The 20,606-nt window shown below is 51.4% G+C and overlaps 1 protein-coding gene across 1 annotated transcript in view; it reads right to left on the bottom strand.

Moving 5' to 3' along the window:
• Window positions 1-2,997: 2,997 nt before the first annotated feature.
• The window catches only part of LOC137342755 (V-type proton ATPase subunit d 2-like), a 51,425-nt gene continuing 33,816 nt past the window's right edge, over window positions 2,998-20,606 (bottom strand). Inside the window, exons 5-8 of the mRNA XM_068006931.1 lie at window positions 16,609-16,686; window positions 7,035-7,211; window positions 4,852-4,929; window positions 2,998-4,395 (exon numbers count right to left, since the gene is read on the bottom strand). Coding sequence (XP_067863032.1) covers window positions 4,234-4,395; window positions 4,852-4,929; window positions 7,035-7,211; window positions 16,609-16,686 — 495 coding nt within the window. The 3' untranslated portion in view covers window positions 2,998-4,233. The remainder of the gene's footprint in view (window positions 4,396-4,851; window positions 4,930-7,034; window positions 7,212-16,608; window positions 16,687-20,606) is intronic.

Below are 20,606 nucleotides of genomic sequence, written 5' to 3' on the forward strand. Positions count from 1 at the left end.
TACCAACGACATAGGTAAGACTAAGAAAAAGGTTCTGCTGAGAAAGTTTGAGCAGCTCGGGACTAAATAAAAAAGTAGAACCACGAAGGTGATAATCTCTGGATTATTACCTAAGCCACAAGCAAATTGGCACAGGGTAAATCAGATCAGAGAGATGAATGCGTGGCTCAAAGATTGGTGTGGGAGAAGTGGGTTTCGATTCATGGGGCACTGGCCCCAGTACTGGGGAGAGAGAGAGCTGTTCCACTGGGACGGACTTCACCCAAACCGTGCTGGGACCAGAGTTCTAGCTAATCGAATAACCAGGGAGGTAGATAGGGCTTTAAACTAAATGGGGGGAGGGGGGGGGTGGGGGAGGGTCCCGGTGGAGAGAAATCTAGAATGCTAAAAAGAAAAGACAAGGAAGCAGTGCAGGAGAGTGATTGGAGTAAGGATAACCAGATAGTGTCAGGAAGGGACAGAGCGAACAAACAAAAGACAACAAATAGGGTCCAGGTAAGAAAACATGGTAATAAGACAAATAGGGCCATAGTACAATAAAATGTTAAGATGTCTAAAAATGTTAAAAAGACAAATCTAAAGGCACTGTATCTGAATGCACGAAGCATTCGTAATAAGGTAGACGAATTAATAGCGCAAATAGATGTAAACGGATACGATATAATTGCAATTACAGAGACATGGCTGCAGGGTGACCAAGGCTGGGAGCTGAATATCCAAGGGTATTCGATATTTAGGAAGGACAGGCAAAAAGGAAAAGGAGGTGGGGTGGTGTTGTTAGTAAAGGATGAAATCAGAGCAATAGTGAGAAAGGATACTGGCTCAGAAAATCAAGATGTAGAATCAGTCTGGGTGGAGTTAAGAAGCACCAAGGGGCAGAAAACACTGGTGGGAGTTGTCTATAGGCCTCCAAACAGTAATGGTAATGTAGGGGATGGCATCAAACAGGAAATTAGAGATGCATATAACAAGGGTACTACAGTAATCATGGGTGACTTTAATCTACATATAGACTGGCCAAACCAAATTATCAATAATACTGTGGAGGATGAATTCCTGGAGAGTGTACGAGATGGTTTTTTAGACCAGTACGTTGAGCAGCCAACCAGGGAACAGGCTATCCTAGATTGGGTATTGTGCAATGAGAAGGGGTTAATTAATAATTTTGTTCTGCGGGGTCCTTCAGGGAAGAGTGACCATAACATGATAGAATTCTTCATTAAGATGGAAAGTGAAGTAGTCCAATCCGAAACTAGGGTCCGAAATCTAAACAAAGGAAACTACGAAGGCTGGAGGAGTGAGTTGGCTATGATAGATTGGGAAGCTTCATTAAAAGGCATGACGGTGGACAGGCAATGGCTAACATTTAAGGAACGAATGCATGAATTGCAACAATTATACATTCCTTTCTGGCACAAAAACACAAAAGGAAAAGCGGCCCAACCGTGGCTAACAAAAGAAATTAAGGATAGCATTAGATCCAAAGAGGAGTCACATAAAGTTGCCAGAAAAAGTAGCAAGCCTGAGGATTGGGAGCAGTTTAGAATTCAGCAAAAAAGGACCAAGAGATTGATTAAAAGGGGGAAAAATAGAGTATGAGAGTAAACTTGCAAGGAACATAAAAGTGGACTGTAAAAGCTTCGACAAGTATGTAAAAAGAAAAAGATTAGTGAAGACAAATGTAGGTCCCTTACAGTGAGAAACGGGAGAATTTATAATAGGGAACAAGGAAATGGCAGAGCAATTAAACACATACTTTGGTTCTGTCTTCACGGAAGAGGACACAAAAAACTTCCCAGGAATGCTAGGGAACCAAGGGACTAATGAGAAGGAGGAATTAAAGGAAATTAGTATTAGTAAAAAAATAGTGCTGGAGAAATTAATGGGACTGAAAGCTGATAAATCCCCAGGACCTGATAATCTGCATCCCAGAGTACTAAAAGAGGCAGCCATGGAAATAGTGGATGCATTAGTTGTCATCTTCCAAAATTCTATAGATTCTGGAACAGTTCCTGCAGATTGGAGGGTGGCAAATGTAACCCCACTATTTAAAAAAGGAGGGAGAGAAAACAGGGAACTACAGACCGGTTAGCCTAACATCAGTAGAAGGGAAAATGCTAGAGTCTGTTATAAAGGAAGTGATAACAGAACAATTAGAAAATATCAATGGGATTAGACAAAGTCAACACGGGTTTATGAAAGGGAAATCATGTTTGACAAACCTACTGGAGTTTTTTGAGGATGTAACTGGTAAAATAGATGAGGGAGAACCAGTGGATGTGGTTTATTTGGATTTTCAGAAGGCCTTTGATAAAGTCCCACATAAGAGGTTAGTGTGCAAGATTAAAGCACATGGGATTGGGGGTAATATACTGGCATGGATTGAAAATTGGTTGACAGACAGGAAACAGAGAGTAGGAATAAATGGGTCTTTTTCAGGTTGGCAGGCAGTGACTAGTGGGGTACCGCAGGGATCAGTGCTTGGGCCCCAGCTATTCACAATAGATATCAATGATTTGGATGAGGGAACCAAATGTAATATTTCCAAGTTTGCAGACGACACAAAGCTGGGGTGGAATGTGAGTTGTGAGGAGGATGAAAAGAGGCTCCAATGTGATTTAGACAAGTTGGGTGAGTGGGCAAGAACATGGCAGATGCAGTATAACGTGGATAAATGTGAAGTTATCCATTTCGGAAGGAAAAACAGAAAGGCAGAGTATTATTTAAATGGTGATAGATTGGGAAATGTTGATGTACAAAGGAACCTGGGTGTCCTTGTACATCAGTCACTGAAAGCAAACATGCAGGTGCAGCAAGCAGTTAGGAAGGCAAATGATATGTTGGCCTTCATTGCAAGAGGATTTGAGTACAGGAGCAAGGATGTCTTACTGCAGTTATACAGGGACTTGGTGAGACCACACCTGGAGTATTGTGTGCAGTTTTGGTCTCCTTATGTAAGAAAGGATATACTTGCCATAGAGAGAGTGCAGCGAAGGTTCACCAGACTGATTCCTGGGATGGCAGGACTGTTGTATGAGGAGAGATTGGGTCGACTCGGCCTGTATGACAAACCTACTGGAGTTTTTTGAGGATGTAACTGGTAAAATAGATGAGGGAGAACCAGTGGATGTGGTTTATTTGGATTTTCAGAAGGCCTTTGATAAAGTCCCACATAAGAGGTTAGTGTGCAAGATTAAAGCACATGGGATTGGGGGTAATATACTGGCATGGATTGAAAATTGGTTGACAGACAGGAAACAGAGAGTAGGAATAAATGGGTCTTTTTCAGGTTGGCAGGCAGTGACTAGTGGGGTACCGCATTCACTCGAGTTTAGAAGAATGAGAGGGGATCTCATTGAAACATATAAAATTCTGACAGGGCTAGATAGACTGGACGCAGGGAGGATGTTTCCCCTGGCTGGGGGTCTAGAACGAGGGGTCACAGTCTCAGGATACGGGGTAGGACATTTAGGACTGAGATGAGGAGAAATTTCTTCACTCAGAGGGAGGTGAACCTGTGGAATTCTCTACCACAGAAGGCTGTGGAGGCCAAGTCACTGAATATATTTAAGAAGGAGCTGGATAGATTTCTAGACACAAAGGGCATCAAGGGATATGGAGAGAGCGGGAATATGGTATTGAGATAGAGGATCAGCCATGATCATATTGAATGGTGGAGCAGGCTCGAAGGGCCGAATGGCCTACTCCTGCTCCTATTTTCTATGTTTCTATGAACAGAGGAGGCTGAGGGGTGATTTAATTGAGGTGTATAAAATTATGAGGGGACTAGACAGAGTGGACAGGAAGGACCTATTTCCTTTAGCAGAGAGGTCAATAACCAGGGGGCATAGATTTAAAGTAATTGATAGAAGGATTAGAGGGGAGCTGAGGGGAAATTTTTTCACCCAGAGGGTGGTGGGGGTCTGGAACTCACTGCCTGAGAGGGTGGGAGAGGCAGAAACCCTCAACTCATTTAAAAAGTACCTGGATGTGCACCTGAAGTGCCGAAACTACAGGCTACGGACCAAGTGCTGGAAAGTGGGATTAGGCTGGATAGCTCTTTCTCGGCTGGTACTGACATGATGGGCTGAATGGCCTCCTGCTGTGCCCTAAATTTCTATGATTCTATCATGGGAGGCCGGCCAGGACAGCATTGGAATAGTCAGGTCTGGAGGTAACAAAAGCATGGATGAAGTTTACTGAGGTGCTGGTTATGACTTGTGTCTGTTGCAGTTAGAGTATGGGGATGTAGTTGTCGATTCGAGTGCGGTGTCTCTGGGCGATACACTCTGCGATCCACATGATGTTCCGACACTCCTGCTCCTTCAGCTTCATGTAAGCGTGAAACACCCCGAAGTGAAACTGTTTATCAAACGCCAGCACATTGAGCTTTACCTGGGGAGGGAGAGAGTGATAGAGTTACAGGTGGCCGCAGTACGGGAGCACATGACCATGGACCCAGAACATGGGCCCTGGACCGCAGACGGGTGAGCAAGTTATTTTGGGGCCGGTTTCCTCTGCTGGAAGCTCCGTGTCTTCTTGTCCTGGGTGGTCAGGACCAAGACCAATTTGGCCTGTTGCACGTTTTCTCAGGCCTGCCCAGCCCGGGAGTGAACCTCCGGCCCAGGAACCTGTGCGGATATTTCCTTTCTGTTTCTGACAGGAAGCTGAAAACACCCATCGCCACTTGGTCTTTAAGGTTTATGGCAGCAACTTCTGTCCCTTGACCCAGGTTGAGTCCGACCCGGCTCCCGGCCGCTGTATTTACACGCCGGGGACACGGGCCAACACGTGCCAGGGACACGGGCCGGGGACACGGGCCGACACGCACCGGGGACACGGGGCCTTTACCTCATATTCAAAGAATTTGTCCTCCAGGGTCTTGTGATCCGGGTCCCTCTCTGCGCCGTCAAACAAGAACTTGTATTCCTGATGGAACAAAGCAAGAACCAGGTGAGAAATAGAGACAGTGCCTGGGGTAAAGTGAGGCAATGGGCCTTGAACCCCGCCCAGATGCCGGGGGGGAAGAGAGAAGACTGCCAGGGGGAGCAAGGGCCTGGGGGGGCACTCCCACTCCTCCAGGCCCACCAGGGGATCAGGGAGAGGCAAAGTTTACCTCGGCCTCCTTGCGTTGTGTTGCTTCTCTGGGGCGTCAGATGGCATGGACCACTCTGGTGCGGTTCAAAATATATCGCGCCGCCAATACCATAGAGTCTTACAGCACAGGAGGAGGCCATTCGGCCCATCGTGTCAGTGCCGGCTCTTTGAAAGATCTTCCAATTAGTCCCATTCCCCCGCTCTTTCCCCAGAGCCCTGTAAATTTTCCCCCTTCAAGTATTTAACCAATTCCCTTTTGAAAGTTATTATTGAATCTGCTTCCACCACCCTTTCAGGCAGCGCATTCCAGATCATCACAACTGGCTGCATAAAAAAAATGTTTCCTCATGTTGCCTCTGGTTCTTTTGCCGATCACCTTAAATCTGTGTCCTCTGGTGACCGAACCTTCTGCCACTGGAAACAGTTTCTCCTTATTTACTCTATCAAAACACTTCATGATTTTGAACACCTCGATTGAATCTTATCAGCAAGGGAGTCAAAGGATATGGGGAAAGGGCGGGAAAGTGCAGTTGAGGTAAAAATCAGATCAGCCATGATCTCATTAAATGGTAGAGCAGGCTCGAGGGGCCGAATGGCCTACTCCTGCTCCTATCTCTTATGGTCTCCCCTTAACCTTCTCTGTTCTAAGGAGAACAACCCCAGCTTCTCCAGTCTCTCCATATAACTGAAGTCGCTCATCCCTGGTACCATCCTAGTAAATCTCTTCTCAATCTCTCCAAGGCCTTGACACCCTTCCTAAAGTGCGGTGCCCAGAATCGAACACAATAGTCCAGTTGTGGCCGAGCCATGTTTTATAAAGGTTTAACGTAACTTCCTTGCTTTTGAATATAGGAACAGGAGGAGGCCATTTAGCCCCTCGAGCCTGTTCCGCCATTCAATGAGATCATGGCTGATCTGTGACCTAACTCCATGTACCCGCCTTAGCCCCATATCCTTAATACCTTAGGTTTACAAAAATCAATCAATCTCAGATTTAAAATTAATAATTGAGCTAGCATCAACTGCTGTTTGCAGAAGAGAGTTCCAAACTTCTACCACCCTTTGCATGTAGAGTGTTTCCTAACTTCACTCCTGAAAGTCCTGGCTCTAATTTTTAGGCTATGTCCCCTAGTCCTAGACTCCCCAAACAGCAGAAATAGTTTCTCTCTATCTAACCTATCAGTTCCCCGTAATATCTTAAACTTCGATCAAATCACCCCATAATCTTCCAAATTCCAGAGAACTTTTCCACTCTAAGCCTCTATTGATAAAGCCCAGGATCCCATATGCTTTTTAACAGCCTTCTCAACTTGTACCATTTAGTTTATATTACCTCTCCTCATTCTTCCTGTCAAAATGCATCAATTCACCCTTCTCTGTGTTAAATTTTATCTGCCATGTTATTGCCCATTTCACCAGTCTGTCTCTGTCCTCCTGAAGTCTGTTACTATCCCCCCATTTTGTTTACTACATTTCCGAGTTTCGTGTCACCTGCAAATTTTGAAATTATGCCCCGTTCCCAAGTCCAGGTCATCGAGCCGCAACTTTTGAATCTTAAGTAGGCCCCGCCTGCTGTTAGCGGGAGCTTTGTTCAGGACCCAGTTCATCGGCGGTAATATTATTGGGCCGGGTTAGAGACGGCATCTCGAATTTTAAAATTTTAACCCCTCGCTCAACCATTTCCTGCCCGTCTGGGGTTGCGGGGGTTAAATTCAGTGCCAAATTCACACTCAGCCGGCCAGACAGAGAAGCTCTCAGCCGGCCAGACAGAGACGCTCTCAGCCGGCCAGACAGAGACGCTCTCAGCCGGCCAGACGGGCCAGAGAGCCGTGGGCCCCTCATTGGGTCAAACCTTCCCTTTCACCCTGACGCTGAGCACATTGACCGCGCATTGATTCCAGTAAGAATGAGAGTTCGGGTGTCAGGGAGGAACTTACCAAGTAATAATCAGCGACCGCACGAACTTGCTCAAAATCCTCGGCATTGGATAACAGAGTCAAACCTTCTGGGTGCAGCCGGCCACAGGACGGGTAAATCGATGAGCGTTCCTCTCGGCTCAGCTCAGTGCCAAAGGAGTTGAGGGTGATGTTAAACACCCGACGGTCAGCTTCAAACTAGACAGGAGATTACTGAGTGAGAGAGACCCCCCAAAGAGAGACCCCCAGAGAGAGAGAGAGAGAGACCCCCCAAAGAGAGATCCCCAGAGAGAGAGAGAGAGACCCCCAGAGAGAGAGAGAGACCCCCAGAGAGAGACTCCCAGAGAGAGAGAGACCCCCAGAGAGGGAGAGAGAGACCCCCAGGGGGAGAGATCACCAGAGAGAGAGAGAGAGAACCCCAGAGAGACCCCCAGAAAGAGAGAGACACCCCCAGAGAGAGAGAGAGAGACCCCCAGAGAGAGAGAGAGAGAGAGAGACCCCCAGAGAGAGAAAGAGAGAGAGAGACTCCCAGAGAGAGAGAGAGAGAGAGACCCCCAGAGAGAGAGAGAGAGAGACCCCCAGAGAGAGACCCCCAAATAGAGAGAGAGACACCACCAGAGAGAGACCTCAGAGAGAGAGAGAGAGACCCCCAGAGAGAGAGAGACCCACAGAGAGACCCCCAGAAAGAGAGAGAGACCCCTAGAGAGAGAGAGAGAGAGACCCCCAGAGTGAGAGAGAGAGAGACCCCCAGAGAGAGAGAGAGACACCCAGAGAGAGAGACCCCCAGAGAGAGAGAGACCCCCAGAGAGAGAGAGACCCCCAGAGAGAGAGAGACCCCAGAGAGAGAGACCCCCAGAGTGAGAGAGAGAGAGACCCCCAGAGAGAGAGAGAGAGACCCCCAGAGAGTGAGAGAGAGAGAGAGAGACCCCCAGAGAGAGAGAGAGACCCCCAGAGAGAGAGAGAGACCCCCAGAGAGAGAGACCCCCAGAGTGAGAGAGAGAGAGACCCCCCAGAGAGAGAGAGAGACACCCAGAGAGAGAGACCCCCAGAGAGAGAGAGACCCCCAGAGAGAGAGAGACCCCCAGAGAGAGAGAGACCCCCAGAGAGAGAGAGACCCCCAGAGAGAGAGACCCCCAGAGTGAGAGAGAGAGAGAGACCCCCAGAGAGAGAGAGAGAGACCCCCAGAGAGTGAGAGAGAGAGAGAGAGAGAGACCCCCAGAGAGAGAGAGAGACCCCCAGAGAGAGAGGGAGACCCCCAGAGAGAGAGACCCCAGAGTGAGAGAGAGAGAGACCCCCAGAGAGAGAGAGAGACCCCCAGAGAGAGAGAGAGAGAGAGACCCCCAGAGAGAGAGAGAGAGAGACCCTCAGAGAGAGAGAGACCCCCAGAGAGAGAGAGAGAGACCCCCAGAGAGAGAGAGAGAGACCCCCAGAGAGAGAGAGAGAGACCCCCAGAGAGAGAGAGAGAGACCCCCCAGAGAGAGAGAGAGAGGACCCGCCGAGAGAGAGACACCCAGAGAGAGAGAGAGAGACCCCCAGAGAGAGAGAGAGACCCCCAGAGAGCGAGAGAGAGACCCCCAGAGAGAGGGAGAGAGACCCACAGAGAGAGGGAGAGAGGACCCCAGAGAGAGAGAGAGAGACCCCCAGAGAGAGAGAGAGACCCCCAGAGAGAGAGAGAGAGAGAGACCCCGAGAGAGAGAGAGACCCCCAGAGAGAGAGAGAGAGACCCCAGAGAGAGATTGAGAGAGAGACCCCCCAGAGAGAGAGAGAGACCTCCAGAGAGAGAGAGAGACCCCCCCCAGAGAGAGAGAGACACCCCCAGAGAGAGAGACACCCCAGAGAGAGAGAGGGACCCCCAGAGAGAGAGAGACACCCAGAGAGAGAGAGGGACCCCCAGAGAGAGAGAGAGACCCAGTGGGAGAGAGACCCCCAGAGGGAGAGAGACCCCCAGAGAGAGAGAGAGAGAGAGAGAGAGACCCCCAGAGATAGAGAGAGAGACCCCCAGAGATAGAGAGAGAGAGAGACCCCAGAGATAGAGAGAGAGACCCCCAGAGATAGAGAGAGACACCCCCAGAGAGAGAGAGGGACCAGAGGGAGAGAGACCCCCAGAGGGAGAGAGACCCCCAGAGGGAGAGAGAGAGACCCCCAGAGATAGAGAGAGAGACCCCCAGAGAGAGGGGGACCCCAGAGGGAGAGAGACCCCCAGAGGAGAGAGAACCCCAGAGAGAGAGAGATCCCCAGAGAGAGAGAGAGCGACCCCCAGAGAGAGAGCGACCCCCAGAGAGAGAGAGAGAGAGAGAGAGAGCGACCCCCAGAGAGAGAGAGCGACCCCAGAGAGTGAGACCCCCAGAGAGAGAGACAGAGAGACCCCCAGAGAGAGAGAGAGACCCCCAGAGAGAGAGAGGGACCCCCAGAGACAGAGAGGGTCCCCCAGAGAGAGAGAGGGTCCCCCAGAGAGAGAGAGGGACCCCCAGAGGGAGAGAGGGACACTCAGAGAGAGAGAGACCCCAGAGAGAGAGAGACCCCCAGAGAGAGAGAGACCCCCAGAGAGAGAGAGACCCCCAGAGAGAGAGAGAGACCCCCAGAGAGAGAGAGAGACCCCCAGAGAGAGAGAGAGACCCCCAGAGAGAGAGAGACCCCAGAGAGAGAGAGAGAGACCCCCAGAGATAGAGAGAGAGACCCCCAGAGATAGAGAGAGAGACCCCCAGAGATAGAGAGAGAGACCCCCAGAGGAGAGGGACCCTCAGAGAGAGAGAGACCCCCAGAGAGAGAGAGACCCCCAGAGAGAGAGAGACCCCCAGAGAGAGAGAGGACCCCCAGAGAGAGAGAGAGACCCCCAGAGAGAGAGAGACCCCCAGGGATAGAGAGAGACTCCCAGAGATAGAGAGAGAGACCCCCAGAGAGAGGGAGACCCCCAGAGGGAGAGAGACACCCAGAGGGAGAGAGAACCCCAGAGAGAGAGAGAACCCCCAGAGAGAGAGAGAGCGACCCCAGAGAGAGAGCGACCCCCAGAGACAGAGACAGCGACCCCCAGAGAGTGATAGACCCCCTTAGAGAGAGAGAGAGACCCCTAGAGATAGAGAGAGAGACCCCCAGAGAGAGGGGGGACCCCCAGAGGGAGAGAGGACCCAGAGGGAGAGAGAGACCCCCAGAGAGAGAGAGAGAGAGGACCCCGAGAGAGAGAGAGACCCCCCAGAGAGAGAGAGAGAGGACCCCCAGAGAGAGATTGAGAGAGAGACCCCCCAGAGAGAGAGAGAGACCTCCAGAGAGAGAGAGAGACCCCCCAGAGAGAGAGAGACACCCCCCAGAGAGAGAGAGACACCCCAGAGAGAGAGAGGGACCCCCAGAGAGAGAGGAGACACCCCAGAGAGAGAGAGGGACCCCCAGAGAGAGAGAGAGGACCCAGTGGGAGAGAGACCCCCAGAGGGAGAGAGGACCCCCAGAGAGAGAGAGAGAGAGAGAGAGAGACCCCCAGAGATAGAGAGAGAGGACCCCCAGAGATAGAGAGAGAGAGAGACCCCAGAGATAGAGAGAGAGACCCCAGAGATAGAGAGAGACACCCCCAGAGAGAGAGAGGGACCCAGAGGGAGAGAGACCCCCAGAGGGAGAGAGACCCCCAGAGGGAGAGAGAGAGACCCCCAGAGATAGAGAGAGAGACCCCCAGAGAGAGGGGGACCCCCAGAGGGAGAGAGACCCCCAGAGGGAGAGAGAACCCCAGAGATAGAGAGAGAGACCCTCAGAGATAGAGAGAGAGAGAGACCCCCAGAGATAGAGAGAGAGACCCCCAGAGATAGAGAGAGAGACACCCCCAGAGAGAGAGAGATCCCCAGAGAGAGAGAGAGCGACCCCCAGAGAGAGAGCGACCCCCAGAGAGAGAGAGAGAGAGAGAGAGAGAGCGACCCCCAGAGAGAGAGAGCGACCCCAGAGAGTGAGACCCCCCAGAGAGAGAGACAGAGAGACCCCCAGAGAGAGAGAGAGACCCCCAGAGAGAGAGAGGGACCCCCAGAGACCAGAGAGGGTCCCCCAGAGAGAGAGAGGGTCCCCCAGAGAGAGAGAGGGACCCCCAGAGGGAGAGAGGGACCCTCAGAGAGAGAGAGACCCCCAGAGAGAGAGAGACCCCCAGAGAGAGAGAGACCCCCAGAGAGAGAGAGACCCCCAGAGAGAGAGAGAGACCCCCAGAGAGAGAGAGAGACCCCAGCAGAGAGAGAGAGAGACCCCCAGAGAGAGAGAGGACCCCCAGAGATAGAGAGAGAGACCCCCAGAGATAGAGAGAGAGGACCCCCAGAGATAGAGAGAGAGACCCCCAGAGATAGAGAGAGAGACCCCCAGAGAGAGGGACCCCTCAGAGAGAGAGAGACCCCCAGAGAGAGAGAGGACCCCCAGAGAGAGAGAGACCCCCAGAGAGAGAGAGGACCCCCAGAGAGAGAGAGACCCCCAGAGAGAGAGAGAGAGACCCCCAGAGATAGAGAGAGAGACCCCCAGAGATAGAGAGAGAGACCCCCAGAGATAGAGAGAGAGACCCCCAGAGATCAGAGAGAGAGACCCCCAGAGAGAGGGACCCTCAGAGAGAGAGAGACCCCCAGAGAGAGAGAGACCCCCAGAGAGAGAGAGACCCCCAGAGAGAGAGAGACCCCCATGAGAGAGAGAGGACCCCCAGAGAGAGAGAGACCCCCAGAGAGAGAGAGAGACCCCCAGAGAGAGAGAGACCCCCAGAGATAGAGAGAGACTCCAGAGATAGAGAGAGAGACCCCCAGAGAGAGGGAGACCACCAGAGGGAGAGAGGACACCCAGAGGGAGAGAGAACCCCAGAGAGAGAGCGACCCCCAGAGACAGAGACAGCGACCCCCAGAGAGTGATAGACCCCCTTAGAGAGAGAGAGAGACCCCTAGAGATAGAGAGAGAGACCCCCAGAGAGTGGGGGACCCCCAGAGGGAGAGAGACCCCAGAGGGAGAGAGGAGACCCCCAGAGAGAGAGAGAGAGAGAGACCCCGAGAGAGAGAGAGACCCCCAGAGAGAGAGAGAGACCCCCAGAGAGAGATTGAGAGAGAGACCCCCCAGAGAGAGAGAGAGACCTCCAGAGAGAGAGAGAGACCTCCAGAGAGAGAGAGAGACCCCCCCAGAGAGAGAGAGACACCCCCAGGAGAGAGAGAGACACCCCAGAGAGAGAGAGGGACCCCCAGAGAGAGAGAGACACCCCAGAGAGAGAGAGGGACCCCCCAGAGAGAGAGAGAGACCAGTGGGAGAGAGACCCCCAGAGGAGAGAGACCCCCAGAGAGAGAGAGAGAGAGACCCCCAGAGATAGAGAGAGAGACCCCCAGAGATAGAGAGAGAGAGACCCCCAGAGATAGAGAGAGAGACCCCCAGAGATAGAGAGAGACACCCCCAGAGAGAGAGAGGGACCCAGAGGGAGAGGAGACCCCCAGAGGGAGAGAGACCCCCAGAGGGAGAGAGAGAGAGACCCCAGAGATAGATAGAGAGAGCCCCCAGAGAGAGGGGGACCCCCAGAGGGAGAGAGACCCCCAGAGGGAGAGAGAACCCCAGAGAGAGAGAGATCCCCCAGAGAGAGAGAGAGCGACCCCCAGAGAGAGAGCGACCCCCAGAGAGAGAGAGAGAGAGAGAGAGAGAGCGACCCCCAGAGAGAGAGCGACCCCAGAGAGTGAGACCCCCAGAGAGAGAGACAGAGAGACCCCCAGAGAGAGAGAGAGACCCCCAGCAGAGAGAGAGAGGGACCCCCAGAGACAGAGAGGGTCCCCCAGAGAGAGAGAGGGTCCCCCAGAGAGAGAGAGGGACCCCAGAGGGAGAGAGGGACCCTCAGAGAGAGAGAGACCCCCCAGAGAGAGAGAGACCCCCAGAGAGGAGAGAGACCCCCAGAGATAGAGAGAGACTCCCAGAGATAGAGAGAGAGACCCCCAGAGAGAGGGAGACCCCCAGAGGGAGAGAGACACCCAGAGGGAGAGAGAACCCCAGAGAGAGAGAGAACCCCAGAGAGAGAGAGAGCGACCCCCAGAGAGAGAGCGACCCCCAGAGACAGAGGACAGCGACCCCCAGAGAGTGATAGACCCCCTTAGAGAGAGAGAGAGACCCCTAGAGATAGAGAGAGAGACCCCAGAGAGAGGGGGACCCCCAGAGGGAGAGAGACCCCCAGAGAGAGAGAGAGAGAGAGAGAGACCCCGAGAGAGAGAGGCGTGGCTCTCTCTGGGGGTCTCTCTCTCTCTCTCTGGGGATCTCTCGCTCTCTCTGGGTGTCTCTCTCTCTCTGGGGGGTCTCTCTGGGGGTCTCTCTCTCTCTGGGGTCTCTCTCTTACTCTCTGGGTTCTTTCTCTGGGGTCTCTCTTTCTCTCTCTAGGGGTCTCTCTCGCTCTCTGGGTCTCTCTCTCTCTGGGGTCTCTCTCTCTCTCTGGGGTCTCTCTCTCTCTCTGGGTGTCTCTCTCTCTCTCTGGTGTCTCTCTCTCTCTCTGGGTGTCTCTCTCTCTCTCTGGGTCTTTCTCTCTCTCTCTCTCTCTGGGGTCTCTGTCTCCCTATCTGAGGTTGGTCTCTCTCTCTTTCTCTCTCTGTGGGGGTCTCTCTATCTCTCTCTCTGTGGGGGGGTATCTCTCTCTTTCTGTGGGGTCTCTCTCTCTCTGGGGGGGGTCTCTCTGGGGTTCTCTCTTTCTCTCTGGGGGTCACTGTCTCTTTCTGGGTCTGCCTCTCTATGGGGGTCTCTCTCCCTCTGGGGGTCCCTCTCTCTCTCTCTCTCGGGGTCGCTCTCTCTCTGGGAGAGAGACCCCCAGAGGGAGAGAGAGACCCCTAGAGAGGGAGAGACCCCTAGAGATAGAGAGAGAGAACCCCAGAGAGAGGGGGACCCCCAGAGGGAGAGAGACCCCCAGAGAGGGCGAGACCCCCAGAGAGGGAGAGACAACCCCAGAGAGAGAGACCCCCAGAGAGAGAGCGGACCCCCAGAGAGAGTGAGCGACCCCCAGAGAGAGTGAGCGACCCCGAGAGAGAGAGAGAGAGAGGGACCCCCAGAGGGAGAGAGACCCCCATAGAGAGGCAGACCCCAGAAAAGAGACAGTGACCCCCAGAGAGAAAGAGAGAACCCCAGAGAGACCCCCCAGAGAGAGAGAGACCCCACAGAAAGAGAGAGATACCCCCACAGAGAGAGAGATAGAGAGACCCCCACAGAGAGAGAAAGAGAGAGAGACCAACCTCAGATAGGGAGACAGAGACCCCAGAGAGAGAGAGAGAGAGAAAGACCCAGAGAGAGAGAGAGACACCCAGAGAGAGAGAGAGACCCCAGAGAGAGAGAGAGACCCCAGAGAGAGAGAGGAGACCCCAGAGAGAGAGAGACCCCAGAGAGCGAGAGAGACCCTAGAGAGAGAAAGAGAGACCCCCAGAGAGAAAGAACCCAGAGAGTAAGAGAGACCCCAGAGAGAGAGAGACCCCCAGAGAGGACCCCCCAGAGAGAGAGAGACACCCAGAGAGAGCGAGAGATCCCCAGAGAGAGAGAGAGAGAGACCCCCCAGAGAGAGCCACGCCTCTGGTCAAACTGTTCCAGTACAGCTACAACACTGGCATCTACCCGACAATGTGGAAAATTGCCCAGATATGTCCTGTCCACAAAAAGCAGGACAAATCCAATCTGGCCAATTACCGCCCCATCAGTCCACTCTCAATCATCAGCAAAGTGATGGAAGGTGTCGTCGACAGTGCTATCAAGCGGCACTTACTCACCAATAACCTGCTCACCGATGCTCAGTTTGGGTTCCGCCAGGACCACTCGGCTCCAGACCTCATTACAGCCTTGGTCCAAACATGGACAAAAGAGCTGAATTCCAGAGGTGAGGTGAGAGTGACTGCCCTTGACATCAAGGCAGCATTTGACCAAGTGTGGCACCAAGGAGCCCTAGTAAAATTGAAGTCCATGGGAATCAGGGGGAAAACTCTCCAGTGGCTGGAGTCATACCTAACACAAAGGAAGATGGTAGTGGTTGTTGGAGGCCAATCATCTCAGCCCCAGGACATTGCTGCAGGAGTTCCTCAAGGCAGTGCCCTAGGCCCAACCATCTTCAGCTGCTTCATCAATGACCTTCCCTCCATCATAAGGTCAGAAAAGGGGATGTTTGCTGATGATTGCACAGTGTCCAGTTCCATTCGCAACCCCTCAGATAATGAAGCAGTCCGAGCCCGCATGCAGCAAGACCTGGACAACATCCAGGCTTGGGCTGATAAGTGGCAAGTAACATTCGTGCCAGACAAGTGCCAGGCAATGACCATCTCCAATAAGAGAGAGTCTAACCACCTCCCCTTGACATTCAACGGCATTACCATCGCCAAATCCCCCACCATCAACATCCTGGGGGTCACCATTGACCAGAAACTTAACTAGACCAGCCATATAAACACTGTGGCTACGAGAGCAGGTCAGAGGCTGGGTATTCTGCGGCGAGTGACTCACCTCCTGACTCCCCAAAGCCTTTCCACCATCTACAAGGCACAAGTCAGGAGTGTGATGGAATACTCTCCACTTGCCTGGATGAGTGCAGCTCCAACAACACTCAAGAAGCTCGACACCATCCAGGACAAAGCAGCCCGCTTGATTGGCACCCCATCCACCACCCTAAATTTCACTCCCTTCACCACCGGCGCACTGTGGCTGCAGTGTGTACCATCCACAGGATGCACTGCAGCAACTCGCCAAGGCTTCTTCGACAGCACCTCCCAAACCCGCGACCTCTACCACCTAGAAGGACAAGAACAGCAGGCACATGGGAACAACACCACCTGCACGTTCCCCTCCAAGTCACACACCATCCCGACTTGGAAATATATCGCCGTTCCTTCATAATCGCTGGGTCAAAATCCTGGAACTCCCTTCCTAACAGCACTGTGGGAGAACCGTCACCACACGGACTGCAGTAGTTTAAGAAGGCGGCTCACCACCACCTTCTCAAGGGCAATTAGGGATGGGCAATAAATGCTGGCCTCGCCAGCGATGCCCACATCCCATGAACAAATAAAACAAAACCCCAGAGAGAGAGACCCCAGAGAGAGAGAGAGAGAGATAGAGAGAGAGACACCCCAGAGAGAGAGAGAGACACCCCAGAGAAAGAGAGAGAGAGACCCCCAGAGAGAGAGACCCCAGAGAGAGAGAGACACCCCAGAGAGAGAGACACCCCCCAGAGAGAGGGAGCGACCCCCAGAGAGAGGGAGCGACCCCCAGAGAGAGGGAGCGACCCCCAGAGAGAGGGAGAGATAGAGAGAGAGACCCCCAGAGAGAGAGAGAGACACCCAGAGACAGAGAGAGACCCCCCCAAGAAAGGGAGAGAGAGAGACCCCAGAGAGAGAGAGAGACATTCCAGAGAGAGAGAGACCCCCAGAGGGAGAGACTGACCCCCAGAGAGAGAGAGAGAGATCCCACTGGATGTGACAGCACTTGTTCTGGGACCCTCAGAGACCCCTTTAGTGAGACCCTGCCCCTACAGATGGACCTGCCGTTCCCTGAGTTCAGAGCTCTCCCAATGGTTCAGCCCTTCAGTGATTCTCCGGGTTGCTGCAGGGTCCCAGTGCCAGCCCTGACAGGAAGGAGCACTCACACTGCGGGAAGTTTTTAAAGTGCTTACCTCCAGTATCGGACACATCACCTGTTCAGTCTGCCCACCCTGCTCTTTACAGAAGCCATAGAACGATTCGAGATAAGCCTGGAACAGGCAAGGGAGCAAATACCAAATTTGAGGTCCATCAGGTTCAAATCACTGAACAATTTATATAAATCAGCACCACAACCACATATCCCTGCTCTGCTCATCGTTAAAAGAAATACAAATAATCTAACCAGGGGTTCGGTGGGTTTATATATCGAATAACAGATACCCGGGAGTGAGTTACAGGCTGGAATCTAATCGAGGGGTTCGGGGGTTTATATCTATAATAACAGATACCCGGGAGTCAGTTACAGGCTGGAATCTAATCGAGGGGTTCGGGGGGTTTATATATAGAATAACAGATACCCGGGAGTGAGTTACAGGCTGGAATCTAATCGAGGGGTTCGGGGGTTTATATATAGAATAACAGATACCCGGGAGTGAGTTACAGGCTGGAATCTAATCGAGGGGTTCAGGGGGGTTTATATATAGAATAACAGATACCCGGGAGTGAGTTACAGGCTGGAATCCAATCGAGGGGTTCAGGGGGGTTTATATATAGAATAACAGATACCCGGGGGTGAGTTACAGACTGGAATCTAATCGAGGGGTTCGGGGAGTTTATATATAGAATACCAGATACCTGGGAGTGAGTTACAGACTGGAATCTAATCGAGGGGTTCGGGGGGTTTATATATAGAATAACAGATACCCGGGGGTGAGTTACAGGCTGGAATCTAATCGAGGGGTTCGGGGGGTTTATATATAGAATAACTGATACCCGGGAGTGAGTTACAGACTGGAATCTAATCAAGGGGTTCGGAGGGGTTTATATATAGAATAACAGATACCCGGGGGTGAGTTACAGGCTGGAATCTAATCGAGGGGTTCGGGGGGTTTATATATAGAATAACAGATACCCGGGAGTGAGTTACAGACTGGAATCTAATCGAGGGGTTCGGGGGGGTTTATAGAAAGAATAACAGATACCCGGGAGTGAGTTACAGGCTGGAATCTAATCGAGGGGTTCGGGGGGGTTTATATATAGAATAACTGATACCAGGGAGTGAGTTACAGACTGGAATCTAATCGAGGGGTTCGGGGGGGTTTATATATAGAATAACTGATACCAGGGAGTGAGTTACAGACTGGAATCTAATCGAGGGGTCCGGGGGGGTTTATATATAGAATAACAGATACCTGGGAGTGAGTTACAGACTGGAATCTAATCAAGGGGTTCGGAGGTTCGGGGGGGTTTATATATAGAATAACAGATACCCGGGAGTGAGTTACAGGCTGGAATCTAATCGAGGGGTTCGGGGGGGTTTATATATAGAATAACTGATACCCGGGAGTCAGTTACAGACTGGAATCTAATCGAGGGGTTCGGGGGGTTTATATATAGAATAACAGATACCCGGGAGTGAGTTACAGACTGGAATCTAATCGAGGGGTTCGGGGGGTTTATATACAGAATAACAGATACCTGGGAGTGAGTGACAGACTGGAATCTAATCGAGGGGTTCGGGGGGTTAATATATAGAATAACAGATACCTGGGAGTGAGTTACAGACTGGAATCTAATCGAGGGGTTCGGGGGGGTTTATATATAGAATAACAGATACCCGGGAGTGAGTTACAGGCTGGAATCGAATCGAGGGGTTCTGGGGGCGGTTATATATAGAATAACAGATACCTGGGAGTGAGTTACAGAGTGGAATCTAATCGAGGGGTTCGGGGGGGTTTATATATAGAATAACAGATACCCGGGAGTGAGTTACAGACTGGAATCTAATCGAGGGGTTCGGAGGGGTTTATATATAGAATAACAGATACCCGGGAGTGAGTCACAGACTGGAATCTAATCGAGGGGTTCGGGGGTTTATATATAGAATAACAGATACCCGGGAGTGAGTTACAGGCTGGAATCTAATCGAGGGGTTCGGGTGTTTATACATAGAATAACAGATACCCGGGAGTGAGTTACAGACTGGAATCTAATCGAGGGGTTCGGGGGGGTTTATATATAGAATAACAGATACCCGGGAGTGAGTTACAGACTGGAATCTAATCGAGGGGTTCGGGGGTTTATATATAGAATAACAGATACCCGGGGGTGAGTTACAGGCTGGAATCTAATCGAGGGGTTCGGGGGGGTTTATATATAGAATAACAGATACCTGGGAGTGAGTTACAGACTGGAATCTAATCGAGGGGTTCGGGGGGTGTTCATATATAGTATAAGAGATACCCGGGAGTGAGTTACAGACTGGAATCTAATCGAGGGGTTCGGGGGTTTATATATAGAATAACAGATACCCGGGAGTGAGTTACAGGCTGGAATCTAATCGAGGGGTTCGGGGGGTTTATATATAGAATAACAGATACCCGGGAGTGAGTTACAGACTGGAATCTAATCGAGGGGTTCGGGGGTTTATATATAGAATAACAGATACCCGGGAGTGAGTTACAGGCTGGAATCTAATCGAGGGGTTCGGGGGGTTTATATATAGAATAACAGATACCCGGAATGAGTTGCAGACTGGAATCTAATCGAGGGGTTTGGGGGTTTATATATAGAATAACAGATACCTGGGAGTGAGTTACAGACTGGAATCTAATCGAGGGGTTCGGAGGGGTTTATAAAGAGAATAACAGATACCCGGGAGTGAGTTACAGACTGGAATCTAATCGAGGATTTTGGGGGGGTTTATATATGGAATAACTGATACCTGGGAGTGAGTTACAGACTGGAATCTAATCAAGGGATTCGGAGGGGTTTATATATAGAATAACAGATACCTGGGAGTGAGTTACAGACTGGAATCTAATCAAGGGGTTCGGGGGGGTTTATATATAGAATAACAGATACCTGGGAGTGAGTTACAGACTGGAATCTAATCGAGGGGTTCGGGGGGGTTTATATATCGAATAACAGATACCCGGGAGTGAGTTACAGACTGGAACCTAATCAAGGGGTTCGGGGGGTTTATATATAGAATAACAGATACCCGGGAGTGAGTTACAGACTGGAATCTGATCGAGGGGTTCGGGGGGTTTATATACAGAATAACAGATACCTGGGAGTGAGTTACAGACTGGAATCTAATCGAGGGGTTCGGGGTGTTTATATATAGAATAACAGATACCTGGGAGTGAGTTACAGAGTGGAATCCAATCGAGGGGTTCGGGGGGATTTATATATAGAATAACAGATACCCGGGAGTGAGTTACAGACTTGAATCTATCGAGGGGTTCGGGGGGGTTTATATATAGAATAACAGATACCTGGGAGTGAGTTACAGACTGGAATCTAATCGAGGGGTTCGGGGGGGTTTATATATAGAATAACAGATACCCGGGAGTGAGTTACAGACTGGAATCTAATCGAGGGGTTCGTGGGGGTTTATATATAGAATAACAGATACCCGGGAGTGAGTTACAGACTGGAATCTAATCGAGGGGTTCGGGGGGTTTATATACAGAATAACAGATACCTGGGAGTGAGTTACAGACTGGAATCTAATCGAGGGGTTCGGGGGGTTAATATATAGAATAACAGATACCTGGGAGTGAGTTACAGACTGGAATCTAATCGAGGGGTTCGGGGGGGTTTATATATAGAATAACAGATAGCCGGGAGTGAGTTACAGACTGGAATCTAATCGAGGAGTTCGGGGAGTTTATATATAGAATAACAGATACCCGGGAGTGAGTTACAGATTGGAATCTAATCGAGGGGTTCGGGGGGGTTTATATATAGAATAACAGATACCCGGGAGTGAGTTGCAGACTGGAATCTAATCGAGGGGTTCGGGGGGTTTATATATAGAATAACAGATACCCGGGAGTGAGTTACAGACTGGAATCTAATCGAGGGGTTCGGGGGGGTTTATATATAGAATAACAGATAGCCGGGAGTGAGTTACAGACTGGAATCTAATCGAGGAGTTCGGGGAGTTTATATATAGAATAAC

This window comes from Heptranchias perlo, chromosome 26 (genome assembly GCF_035084215.1).
Source record: "Heptranchias perlo isolate sHepPer1 chromosome 26, sHepPer1.hap1, whole genome shotgun sequence".
Lineage (NCBI taxonomy): Eukaryota > Metazoa > Chordata > Chondrichthyes > Hexanchiformes > Hexanchidae > Heptranchias > Heptranchias perlo.